Source organism: Vigna unguiculata, chromosome 6, assembly GCF_037176805.1.
Source record: "Vigna unguiculata cultivar grain cowpea cultivar isolate G323 ecotype 2 chromosome 6, ASM3717680v1, whole genome shotgun sequence".
NCBI lineage: Eukaryota > Viridiplantae > Streptophyta > Magnoliopsida > Fabales > Fabaceae > Vigna > Vigna unguiculata.
This window is the reverse complement of record NC_140797.1, coordinates 48,841,217-48,854,841: the sequence shown is the minus strand read 5'-3', so window position 1 is coordinate 48,854,841 and position 13,625 is coordinate 48,841,217. Positions and strand designations below refer to the sequence as shown.

General features: G+C 31.6%; 1 protein-coding gene across 1 annotated transcript; it reads left to right on the top strand.

Moving 5' to 3' along the window:
- The first annotated feature begins 5,304 nt into the window (after positions 1 to 5,304).
- LOC114187310 (BRASSINOSTEROID INSENSITIVE 1-associated receptor kinase 1) lies at positions 5,305 to 12,773 on the top strand. The gene is made up of 11 exons (XM_028075528.2): positions 5,305 to 5,716; positions 6,428 to 6,560; positions 6,640 to 6,711; positions 7,614 to 7,757; positions 9,270 to 9,341; positions 9,461 to 9,532; positions 9,618 to 9,697; positions 10,413 to 10,541; positions 10,640 to 10,981; positions 11,298 to 11,692; positions 12,130 to 12,773. Exons 1-11 carry the CDS (start codon positions 5,623 to 5,625, stop codon positions 12,445 to 12,447), a joined length of 1,851 nt encoding a protein of 616 aa, XP_027931329.2. The 5' UTR covers positions 5,305 to 5,622; the 3' UTR covers positions 12,448 to 12,773.
- The last annotated feature ends 852 nt before the right edge of the window (positions 12,774 to 13,625 follow it).

Genomic DNA, 13,625 nt, shown 5'->3' with positions numbered 1-13,625 from the left:
AAATAATAATAATAATAATAATAAGTAAAGAATTTTTTTTATATTACCTTAAATTGAGAGTATAAACATTCTCATGTGAAAGGAAAATTTATAATAAATATAAATATTAAAAAATAATATAAATATTCAAATGTGAGGCATAATATTTTTTTTTATTAACATACATCATTTTAACATAATTACATAAAGGTTATGATAAGATAAAAAAATATATTGGAGATGAGAATGAGTTTCATGACAAATGAAATAATTAAAAGAAAAAAAATAGAAAAAAAAAAAATATATATATATATATATAGGAGTTACTTGATTAATTGTGAATATTTTAATAATTTAAATGAGAATGGAGATATGGCGGGAACGGGTATTATGGCGGGTATATGTACATCCCCATACCCATCCCCATACCCAACTGAAAAAGTTGGGGATTCTCCATACCCATACCCATACCTAGTCAATGCGGGGATTCTCCGTCAAAACGGGAACGGGTTCGGGCAATACCCACGGGGACGGGTTTATTTGCCATCTCTAATTCAGTCAAATAGAATGAGATGGAGATAAAACGAAACATATAAAGAAAAATAAAAATGAAATAAAATCGTCATTTTCCTGTTTGAGTATATTATTGTATGTTTCATTCCTTTCTCATATCAAATATTCGAGGATATCCTGTTAACAGAATCTTTGAAAATACTATTAAATTTAAATATATATATATATATATATATATATATATATATATATATATATATATATATATATATATTCATCAAATTCACATGCGAAATACATTAAAAATTGCATTAAAGATGCATAGTAATATCTTCCATGAAATTCTTTCCTTTGAATTTCTTAATCAGATGGGACTAGAGATACATTTGTCTGGTAAAAAAACAGGTTAAATTATAATTTTGATATTTTATATTTTCTCCTGATTTTATTTCTTAATACTATAGAATTAATGGTTTTTTTTCCTATTTTTTAATATTTTATTTTAGATTTAATTGAATTTTAGATCTAACATATATCTTTAAGATAGTAAATAAATTCATATTTTCTGTCAATTTTGTAGATTTTTTATAAAAAATATTTACTAATTTTGTTATAAAAAAATTGCAAGAAATTTCTACCAATTTTTTTCAAAATAATTTTGTATAAAATAATTTTTTCAAAATAAATTATAAAAAATACTTATGAATTTTATAATTTTGTAGAAAATAATTATTTGTAAAAAAAATTATTTACCAATTAAAATTATCAGAGAAAATGAAAAAAAAATATTTTCTTGAATTTTTTTAATAAATTTACAATAAAAATATTAATATAATTAAAAAAAATTAATTAATTAATTATAAAAAAAAGTATTTATATATTATTAAAATTTTGATTAAAATTGCTCATGATGAACTAGAGATTGGTGGCATTGTGATTTAGCCTAAAAATAACACAACCCGATTAAAAAGGAGGGGAAGTGAAAATACTATAGGAACATAACAAATTTAGATAATAGTTTGGAAAAATGAAACTAAAAAGTATGATTCAGCTGAGTTAATAAAATAGGTTCATGTTTCCCTTTCACCTAATTATTCTCAAACCAAACTGACACAAACACCCACCCAAACGAAAATACAACACCACTGGTTCGACATTTCTTGTTTAATAATTACTAATTATTCCCTTTTCTAAAATTATTATTCATCCATAATATACATTATTGATGAAAATGATTATTAATGAAAATAACTACTTTGAAAAGATACCCTTTTAAAAATAATTAAGACACTCTTGTTAGATATTATACATTGAGTGTGTTATTCAATTAATAATAAATAAAAATAAAAATATTTTATTATTACTATTTATTTTATTGATGATTTGTTAAATTCATTTTTTTTATATTTAGAAAAGCGAAAAAATAGGTTAGAATACATAGGTTAATGATTAGAACTAACATTTCCGGGTTTTAAATTGATAGAAGATTTCTAAATTCGTAAAGAGCAAGATGTTGTTGACCGTTGAAAATGAGATTGATGGTTTATTATGGGTTCAAACAGAAGCTTTTTTGTCTAACAGAACACAGGCCTCTCTCTCATGATTCGAGGCCCAAGGACATGGTAAGATGGGCGATTTGCGGAACATTCAATCCAAAGTCACTTGTAAAAAGAGCAAAATTGTCACCTTAAAATTTCTAAGGATTTCAACAAATTTTGGGGGTGCAAAAAGTAAAGCCCAGTGCGAAAACAAAAAATCTGAATTTTATGTAGGGGTCAAGGCAAGGGACACAATTCTGGCAATTTCTTCCTGCATCTCGGTAATGTCTTTCCACATTGCCATAATTTTTTTCTTGGTTTAATTAATTGTATAGTACCCAATTTGGAGCTAGTGTGTCAAATAGGTACCCGGTTTTAAAAAAGTGTCAATTACATCCCAACTTTTGAAAATTGTTTCAATTAGGTCCCTTTCAGACAGAGTTGACTAACACCGTTAGTCAACATGCCACGTGTCAATCTGTGGTTTTTTTGATTTTTTTTTAAATTAATTTTTTTTTAATTTTTAATTTTTAATTTTTAATTTAAAAAAAAAAAAATAAAAATGCCACGTGTCAAGTCTCTGTGTGTGTCACGTGGCATTGTCAGTGCCACGTGACATTGTAATGGCATGTGTCAGTGTCACTATCAGATGTCATTGTGTTGATTTCGATTTAGTCTCCATTTATGTTTTTTCGTTTCAATTTAATACCTACTTATGTGTATTTGATTCAATTTTGACCTAATAATTTTTAATAATTAATTTTTTTTATAAAATTAAAAGTAATTAAGTATAAAAGTTTTACAATAATTAAATATTTGATATTTATATTAAAATTAAAAGTCATTTTAATCTTATAAAAAATGGATTACAAAAATATTTTAATTATTAAAAAAAAATTGGGACAAGATTGAATCAGATACACATACTTAGGTACTAAATTGAAACAAAAAGACATATATGGAGACTAAATCGAAATCAAACGCAATGACATCTGATAGTGACACTGACACGTGGCATTACAATGCCACGTGGCACTGACAATGCCACGTGGCATACATAGGGACTTGACACGTGGCATTTTTAATTTAAAAAAAATTAAAAAAAATTAAAAAATTAAAAAAAAATAAATTTTTTTTTTTAAAAATAAAAAAACCACAGATTGACACGTGGCATGTTGGCTAACGCACGTTGGCTAACGGCGTTAGTCAACTCTGTCTGAAAGGGGCCTAATTGAAACAATTTTTAAAAGTTGGGATGCAATTGACACTTTTTTAAAACTAGGTACCTATTTGACACACTAGCCCCAAACTGAGTACTATACGATTAATTATACATTTTTTCTTATATTGCCCTCACATCGTAAAATCTGGAAGAAAAAATGACTTCTAGATCCCATTATTTGAAAATTAAATAACTCGGATTGTTATTTCGAATGTCATTAAGGAAAAAATATTCTTATTCTTAGGTTACATAATCTGGCAATTATTTTTGATATTGGATTGTGTAATCGGAAAATTATTTTTCATTTTTAATTGCACAATCTATTAAAAAAATTGATTTTTCTTATATGGAGGTGCAGGAAAAAAAATTCTTATTCTTACAATCCAACTTTTCGACAAACACAAAAATCATCTGAAGCCCATATTCCCTATTTTAGATAGTTTATTGTGCTAACCGCTTTGTTTAAGATGTGGAAAAAACTGGTGCTCTCTGATTTATTTTGTAGAACATAATAAAAAATTTATTCAAGTTATGTAATTAATAAATCAAACATTCACATAATTTTAAAGACTAAAACGATTTTTTAAGTTTAAAATTGAGTTTTTTTTTTTTTTTTTTATAAGCTGATGCTCAGTAATTACTGGAACGTATAATGAGATGGTTTTGGGCATGGAAGTCTAAACAAAAAAGAAGAAGAATGAATTATAAAACCTTGAATGACATAAATGGATGGAGTAGTTGTTCCTGTCGGTCAACAAAACGACTTGGTCAGTCTAACAAACCATTCAAACTAACTTTAATCTTCCTTTCTTATTGTTTTGCTTTATTAAATTTTAATCCTTTTATTACTCTTCTTACTCTCATTATCTTTTATTTACTTATTCACCACTTTCAACGTAAGAAATGGTCCACAAACACAATTTACTATTTCAGCTATCACTAGGGACATATATCAATTACATAGAGTTGTTATAGTTTAATCGGTTAAACTTTCCACTTAAATAAATATTATGCATGTGGGTATCTCTGGTTCTGGATAAAATTTAAAATATGAATAAGGAAGTATTTAAGATTATAAAATATACATACAGGTATGTAATACTTTAAAAAAAAAAAAAAGAGACTTTTACTCTTTTAGATTTTGTAGTGATTCTGTTTATCTTAATGAAAGTTTTATGGAAAAAATTCTCACGCTTAAAATATTGTATACACGATAACAACTATATCACAATGATTATGCACTTAATATGATTTTCTCCTATAAACTATACGGTTACATACTAATTAATATTAGAAGGTCGATGACATTAAAATCCGAAAAATGCATAACATTAAGCTAAGATGTATTCTATGTTTTTTCATAGATTCATACAATCAAAACATGTAAAATATGAACATCACAATATACAAGAAAATGGAAATGTACAAGAGAGTTACTAATAAAAGAAATAGACAGAAAACAAATCCGAGGAGAAAAAGATAAGAAAAACTGAACAACAACGTGGGTGATGAATATTTTTCAAAAGTTGAAACAGCTAAGCTATGTATGTAATCTAACACGCAGAACGTGAAACAAGTAGAAAAAAAAAAACAGAACAAGGAAAAACAGCCACAATTATTTGACTCAAGTGTTTAAGTGATTAACCTCGGTTTTAGAACTTCTATGTAAATTTTTACGAGATAAATTATTGTCTAATAATTGTGTTTATTATTTGTTCAATAATTTTTGTAAACTATAGTAATTATAGTAAAATAATTAATAATTTTTGACAAAAACGTGTTTTTGTTTGTTCTATGTTTGAATTGAAGTTTGAACATTGAAAGCTTCTTGGGGCACTGTGTGGGGACAGTCACAGGCGTGCAAGCGTGCGTGTTTGACCCAACTTTCTTATTTATTACCGTTTCAAATACCAAACTCTCTCTCTCTCTTCTTAGCATTTTCATCTGAATTTTACTTTCTAATCACAATTCATACTTCATAATTCATATTCATGTAAATAAAACAAAGAAAAACCATAATAGTATAATTTTTAAAATTAAAAAAGAAGAAAAGAATAATTAGAATAGAAGCAGCAATTTCTCAACAAAGGATGCAACATTCGTTGACTTGAGCTTTCTCTTTTCCTCGACCCTTCTCTCTCAAAGCCGTTCTGTGCATTTTCTGCTAAACCTGCGCACACCCAATTGGGATTTTAGCTCCAGATTCCAAGGCAAGAGAAGAAAGTGGAGAAAGAAGAGGACTTGAAGCTGCCCACAGTTCGATTTTGTGTTGGCCAACAAGGTTAAGATGTTTCTGAGCTTGATGGGTGTCATGTAGATCAAGAGGGGCCTGCGGATTAGGGAACCAATTGTTTATGAAGTTGAAGAGGCATGGAGAGAGTGACTTCATCTTTTATGAGTTTCTTTTTTGTTTGGGCAATTTTGGTGCTTGATTTGGTACTTAAGACTTCTGGCAATCAGGAAGGTGGGTGCTTACCTAACTCTTTGTGGTTTTAATTGTTTCATAAATGTCTCTTCTCATTAAACAGCTGCTTTATAAGTGACTAGGATTAGGAAAATTCACTCAATTGTGTTATTATTATTTTTGCCCCCTTTTGATCTGCTATATGTTGCCCTTCGACTTGATTATTACTGCTGCATGTGTTATTTACTTGACAAATTGGACTAGAGAGGTTAATGTTAGACTTGGAGTAGATTTTTTTGTTATATTTCAGTTTCAGTGCTTCTCTAGATGTTATCTTAGTAAGCGGAAGATAATCATATAGTTTAAAGGTTTGGATGATGTTCATACGTTGTTTCTTAGTTGGGAAGTGGGAATTGTTAAGGTCAGGGAATTAACCATAACTCTTATTGGAATAGTTTGTGATGAATGGCCTGGGCGAGACAGTTTATTGAGTTCATTATCTCAGAGTGGCTTGTCAAAGTGGTTTTATTCTTGCAAAAAGATGTTTCTTTCCATTTGCTTTCCATTTTCAGTTGTTGGCAAGTAGTTAGGGGGACTATATAAGTAGCTTCTAAGGCTTATTAATCGAAGTTGGGCTTCATGTTTGTGATTCCTGAATCTTACAATTTCACATTGCATCCTTGATATAGCAACACATTTGTTCTCTTACTTCAAACAATTTAATCTTGGGAACGATTATACTTGAACATTGCTTCTTTCTTCCCATTACAGGCGATGCCCTGAATGCATTGAAGAGCAACTTGCTTGATCCTAACAACGTTCTTCAAAGCTGGGATGCTACTCTTGTCAATCCCTGCACTTGGTTTCATGTTACGTGCAATAGTGATAACAGTGTGACCCGTGTGTAAGTTAATATTTGATTTTTCCCTGTTGTTTTACAACTGTTTGACTACATGGTGAATTATTTATCTGTGTTTGGTCAGTGATCTTGGAAATGCAGACCTTTCTGGTCAACTGGTTTCACAACTTGGTCAGCTCACAAATTTGCAGTACTTGTAAGTTATGAATCAGATATGATATTGTTGAGTAACTTGATTCTTTCCTGCAGCTCACGCTTAGCCTTATTTCTAGATTGACACTCTTATTTTCCTTTCTTCTTGCTTTCTTTAAAGGATCTTATAAGCAGTAGCTCTACATTGAGTGGCATGGCATCTAACCAATTTTTTTATTCCCTTTCCGCACTCCTACATGTGCATGTACACACCTATCCTCTTTCTCCTATCCCTAAAAATATATAGTATATAAGTTGCACCTCTTTTGGAGCATGGTTTTCTTTTTAGACTGACCTCTTGTTTATTCATGGCAAAAGATTTGAGCTGTTATTCAATGACCATTGAATAGGAAAGGGGTTAAAGGATCTGAGAAAGGGTAATTGGATAATCTTTTATTTGTTTTATTTCCCAATCATAAAATATAGCTACTGTGTACCTGCTTCTCAAAATTGTGGGAATTAACCCCTCATTTGGAAAACCAGCTGGACATGGCAGAAAATCATGTGAATCAGAGGGACATGTGCTTAATTTGTAAATCAAGTTAATAAGAGAAAGCAACTGATAAATCAGGGAGGCACTCATATGGTTTAGAGACAACTATTCACAATGCAGTGTGCTTTTGTTTTCATCTTCTGTATAAAAATTTGAAAGGCCTTAACCACCTGTTTTCTATTGTTGAAGGCAGAAACTTCTGGCATTTTCCTATGGCTAACATAATATCGGTTGGGTTTTATAGATAGTTGCATAAGTTGCTAAAGCCAATATTAGAAAGTGATATTGTACATAGATGACCATCAATATCTGTTTGTCTGGTTCCACTCTCAAATTGGAATATTTTCTGTCACCTTTTAATTATTTGTTGGATGATTTTACCCTCAGAAATCTGATTTTTTTTTCAATGACAGGGAACTTTATAGTAATAATATAACTGGAAAAATTCCAGATGAGCTTGGAAACTTGACAAACTTGGTGAGCTTGGATCTGTACTTGAACAATTTAACTGGTTCTATACCAACTACGCTGGGCAATCTTGCAAAACTACGTTTCCTGTATGACATACTATCCTTACTATCCTTATTCTCATATCTTTGCAGTGCAAAATTATTTAACTAAGTTCCGTTTTGTTTCTCCCTTTAGCACTTCATTCTTCCTTTTCACTTTCCCGTGCAAAGGTGATAAATTTTGCAGCCTACGACATACCCATTTAGGTTTTAATAATGCCTTTGATATACATGCGCAGATGAGAGAAGTATCCTCCCGATTTTTACTATTGCAGCTATTGCTATTGTTATTATTACATGATGCAATAGTGTCACCAGGTGGGCAAACACAATCTAATGAGATACATGAGGTCACTGCTGTTAAAAGTAGTCTTAATTGCACCTTTGTCCCCTCTATCTTGGATTTTGTGTGATTTTGGTCTCTGAAGTCTGTCTTAGCCAGTTAAGTTACTTTGTTATCCAAATATCTGGTGGGGTTTTTGATCAATTTGGGATGGGAAATAAAGTTGAGAAGTGAGAAACTTTGAGGAAACTTGATAAAAGTTGAAGGATATTATATTATTTTAGATCAAGGTTTGAAGAAGGGACAGTTTGAGAGTTTTTAATGACATTTGATGTTTTGGTTGGTGAATTTTGAGCAGGAGATATTTTATAAATATTTTGAATTAAAATTTGTGAATATAAGGGTTTTTTAGGTGGAAGATATTCGATGGGGATCAAGTTTATTTTATTATAAAAATAGAGGAATTTAATTAACTAAAAAGCTCTTGGGGACCAAAGTCTTTCATCTTCCAAACAAGAGGGGACGAATCCAATTTGACCAGCTTATCAGAGTTTAACCATGAGTTTTAGTGACAATTTCTTTTTGGGGGCTTGATATTCAACTTTTCCATTTTAATCTGGTGAAAGCAATAAAGTGTTTTTCACATGTTTACATTAATCATTTAATTCCGTGTGTCAAAGATGCAACAAATGTAATGCAATAATTTTTCATTTACATCCACATTGATGGGAGGGGATGTTGGGCGGTGGTGTTCAAGAATGGGCCATTATCAACCTGGCCACATGAAATTTTTTCAAGTGGCTGGTGTGGCTGATCTGTTGTGTAGCTTTATTTATTATAACGGCAACATAAATTACTTTTTATGCATATTCTCTCATCCCATGTTGTAAACAATTAAGTCTGTGAGCATGATAATATTTTGAAGGATTGAACCCCAATTAGCCACATGATTCTTTCCCTGCAATGCGTCTGTTGGTGGTGGGTTGAAGAAATTTAGAGATACCTTGTCTGTAAAATTTCTTATCCTTATCATTTAATTCATTCATGTACATGTATAGGAGTTCAATTATGATGCATCAGTGTGTCTATTCCCGGAGTTAGAGATACTTCTCATTTTTTACCAAATCACTTTACAAACTAGAAATATTCTTCTCTCTTTGCGCCAATAAATATTTATTCTATTTAAATATTTGATAATTGTTTCCTGTTATGTCTTATTACACTACTCTATCAGTAGCTTATAACTGCAAACTTGTTCATTTTTCTCTCTGAAATAGGCGTCTCAACAATAATACCTTGACAGGAGGCATACCCATGTCTCTGACAAATGTTTCTTCTCTGCAAGTTCTGTGAGTGTCACTCACTCCTATATATACATTTTCCTTGGGTTGCTGCCAAAGTACATTCTCATTTGTACTAGTTTCATATATTATGCGTAACCTGAATGAACTGTAATTTTGGAATACAGTGATCTCTCGAACAACAAGCTAAGAGGGAATATCCCAGTGAATGGTTCATTTTCATTGTTTACCCCCATCAGGTTGGTACAAATAATTATGTTATTTTCTATGGTTATTGTTGAGGGACAACCAGAAATTTTGCTAATCCCATGTTCCATTTCACAGTTATCAAAATAATCCTGACTTGATACAGCCCAAAAACTCTCCATCTCCAGTTTCTCCAACACCACCACCAGCTTCTTCAGGTTTGTTGAGGCCTGTTTATCATTCCCAATGGTTTAAGTTGATCAATAATAACTTGAGGTTACAGCTTCAATTTAAAATATAACTATAGCATGTTCACAGCCATCTTGAATTGAAACTGAACTCAAACTTTGTTCTGAAATTTTGGTTATAAGACCTGAGGCAGGAGCAAACTGAATTCCACACTATTAGGTCTACTAGACTTGGAACAATGTCAAATAATAATGACAACTGGACCTAAAAATTTATGCTGCTAAGCAAACACCAATAATTGTTTTTTAAATAAGTCTATTAATGCTATGGGAATTTTGTTGCCTTGCCTTTGCTTCTTTCATATGCTGCCTCAAACTTTTCTCGTACCCACTTATACCCTTTCCCCCTAAAGGACGAGGAGAAAGGTAAGAGTTGATAATTGATAGGCACAGTCTATGTAGCTTTTTTCTAGATATTTATTCTTGTATTTATATGGAAAAGGGTGGAATATTTTTGAAAAGCAGTATCCTGAAGACAAACATAACTTAATGTCAGCTTCTGTGACTAAGTTGCATTATGCCTCACGCTTAGAAATGTCACTACTTGAGGTTGGTTTCTCGTGGTTGAATTTAACAGTGGGCGATATAATTATATTGAATCTTGAGTTTCTCATTCCATTCAATCACAAACAATTCTTGAATGGAGTTATAATTTCTTATTTAATCCGTCAATCATTTTCTTCAGGAAATAGTAACACTGGAGCTATTGCTGGAGGAGTTGCTGCTGGTGCTGCTCTGTTGTTTGCAGCCCCTGCAATTGCACTTGCTTATTGGCGAAGAAGGAAACCTCAGGATCATTTCTTTGATGTTCCTGGTTAGTTGAATGACAGAAAGATGACATACACACTGATAAATGCTGGATATGATGGCCATACCTTATTTGCTGATATTTTATCTGTTCTTTGCTGACAGCTGAGGAGGATCCTGAAGTTCACCTTGGTCAACTTAAAAGGTTTTCGCTACGTGAGCTGCAAGTTGCCACCGATAACTTTAGTAACAAACACATTTTGGGTAGAGGTGGATTTGGAAAGGTTTATAAAGGACGCTTAGCTGATGGATCTCTTGTGGCTGTGAAAAGGCTTAAAGAGGAACGTACGCAGGGTGGGGAGCTCCAATTTCAAACTGAAGTGGAAATGATCAGCATGGCTGTGCATCGTAATTTGCTTCGGCTTCGTGGTTTTTGTATGACACCTACCGAACGATTGCTTGTGTATCCTTTCATGGCTAATGGAAGTGTAGCATCATGTTTACGAGGTACCCTATTATCTGAATTGCATTTATTCATAATTTTCTCGCCTTTCTCATGTATAAAACTTTTCTCTCAGTGTCCTTCCTCGTCTCAATGTTATAGTGCTAGTGTTCAATGCCAGAATAGTTTCTAGTGTATTTTGATTTATTGTACAAGAAAAAGAATTCCGTGTTTCCAAGATGTTTTCGGGCAGCTACTTAAACAAATTTCTTAATTAATAGTTCAAAATTTCAAATACAGATGAATGCTTTTATGTTGAATTCCAGCATGTGCAGTTTTATACTGAAACTAATTTTGTGTATGTTGATCTTGTTGTTGAAGAACGTCAAGAATCTCAACCACCGCTTGGCTGGCTAGAACGGAAGCGTATTGCACTGGGATCTGCACGGGGGCTTGCTTATTTACATGATCATTGTGACCCTAAGATTATTCATCGTGATGTCAAAGCAGCAAATATTTTGTTGGATGAGGAATTTGAAGCAGTTGTTGGAGATTTTGGTTTAGCAAAACTTATGGATTATAAAGATACTCACGTTACTACTGCTGTACGTGGAACAATTGGGCATATAGCGCCTGAGTACCTTTCAACCGGAAAATCTTCAGAGAAAACTGACGTTTTTGGATATGGTGTGATGCTTCTTGAACTCATAACTGGACAAAGGGCTTTCGATCTAGCTCGACTTGCCAATGATGACGATGTGATGTTGCTTGATTGGGTAGGACTTGAACAACTTATGATAACTGCACTATCTATTAATCTCTTCACACGGTTCCTTATGCTCTAAATTATCAAGCTTACGATGTCCCTTGCTGATTAGTTTTTGTTCATCTTCTTCAACCCTGGAAACTGTGCCTCATACTAATTTAAGAATTCAATTAACATTGAATGGTTGAAGAAGAACAATTCTGTTTCAGCACCTTCTTGTTTCTTGGTTTCTTGATAATCTCATTTCATTTCAGTAGAGGGTTCCTGTAACATTTCCTTCAATGTTATAGTGTAACAACAAATTGATTTGGTATTTCTATTTCTGTAACAAATTTTTAATCTCTTTTTTTCTGACTGCTCCTTAGAATGTTTTGCTCGTGTTACATGTGATATTAACACCAACGAATGGCTGATCATTGATGGTAACTGACATTGTTGTGAGTCCAGGTTAAAGGACTTCTCAAAGACAGGAAATTGGAAACACTGGTGGATGCAGATTTACAGGGCAATTATATTGATGAGGAGGTTGAGCAATTAATCCAAGTGGCATTGCTATGCACACAGGGCTCTCCTATGGAAAGACCAAAGATGTCTGAGGTGGTGAGAATGCTAGAAGGTGATGGTTTGGCTGAGAAATGGGAGCAATGGCAGAAAGATGAGACGTTCCGGCAAGACTTCAACAACAACATTCATCACCCTAATGCAAATTGGATAGTAGATTCAACTTCCCACATCCAAGCAGATGAACTGTCAGGTCCTAGATGATGATCCCTTTAACATTCTATGAACAAGTGAATACACAATTCTGCCTGACTAGGCTTTCTGTTGGAAAGGGACATACTTCTGATTTGTGCATATGATTTTCACCCCTTCTACTTTTGTTTTCATCCTTTTGAAATTATCTTCTGTGCTCAGATTACATGCCCATTGATCATGTTGTGATTACTAAAGGAAGAAGTTTGTAATTTCTATTGGGTTGTCAAGTTGCAGAATGAAGTGTATGTTACAAGCAACTTTTGTCATTGTATGTATGAGAAATTAGCATAGATCTTTATGGAAATAAATGAAATTCTATTATCAATTTCAGACAAGTATATTATTTCAGTAATTTATTGTGGGGCTTAAGAAATCAGTGCTACTTGACTCATTGAGTAGAGTTGCTAATTTATTGTCTTTCAATGGAGGGCATTGCCATTTTTATCTGTGCAAATGTATTCATATGGCTATGCAATCGATTTTTCAGTTTTTCTTTTGAAATCTGTTATTCGCCAATTATGTATGAAGATTATGTTGCTCAAAATAATTGGAGCCAATAATTGTTGTAGATTATCTTCATGATTTACTCTGCAAGTTATAACTTTAAAGTGCTATAGCTAAACTATTTCTTCTAAACAAGTGTGGGATGCACAAATAACTTGTTAGGAGAAGGGTGTTTTTTTTTCTTTCACGAATTACGAATAAAAGTATTAGTTGTAGTGAGTATACGTGTGTGTTAATTTGTGAAGATTGATTTGATAGAGAGAGTAGATGAATTTGAGTAGATTAGAGGATGAAATTTGTGTTGTTCACTTAGAGATTTGGAGATAAAAGTGAGTGAATTTAAAAGTAAAATTTGTAAAAATTTGTGAATGATTTAATTGATGTGATAAATGAAAAATTAAGTTTAATTAAAAAAAAGTAAAATTATCAAATTGTCCTTGATGTTAAAAATAATGTAAAATTATATTTAGATGAATTAAATTTATTTTATAAAAAATATTTAATGCATAAATTGAAAAAAAAAGTAACTATTTTAATAAAAAACATAAATAAAATACAATATATTTACATATTGAAATTTTTTTATAAACAATTTAAAAATTTGGAATATTAAAATATAATTTTAAAAATCATATTTTTACATTATTATCGTAATATAATGATACAACATTATTAATAATGAT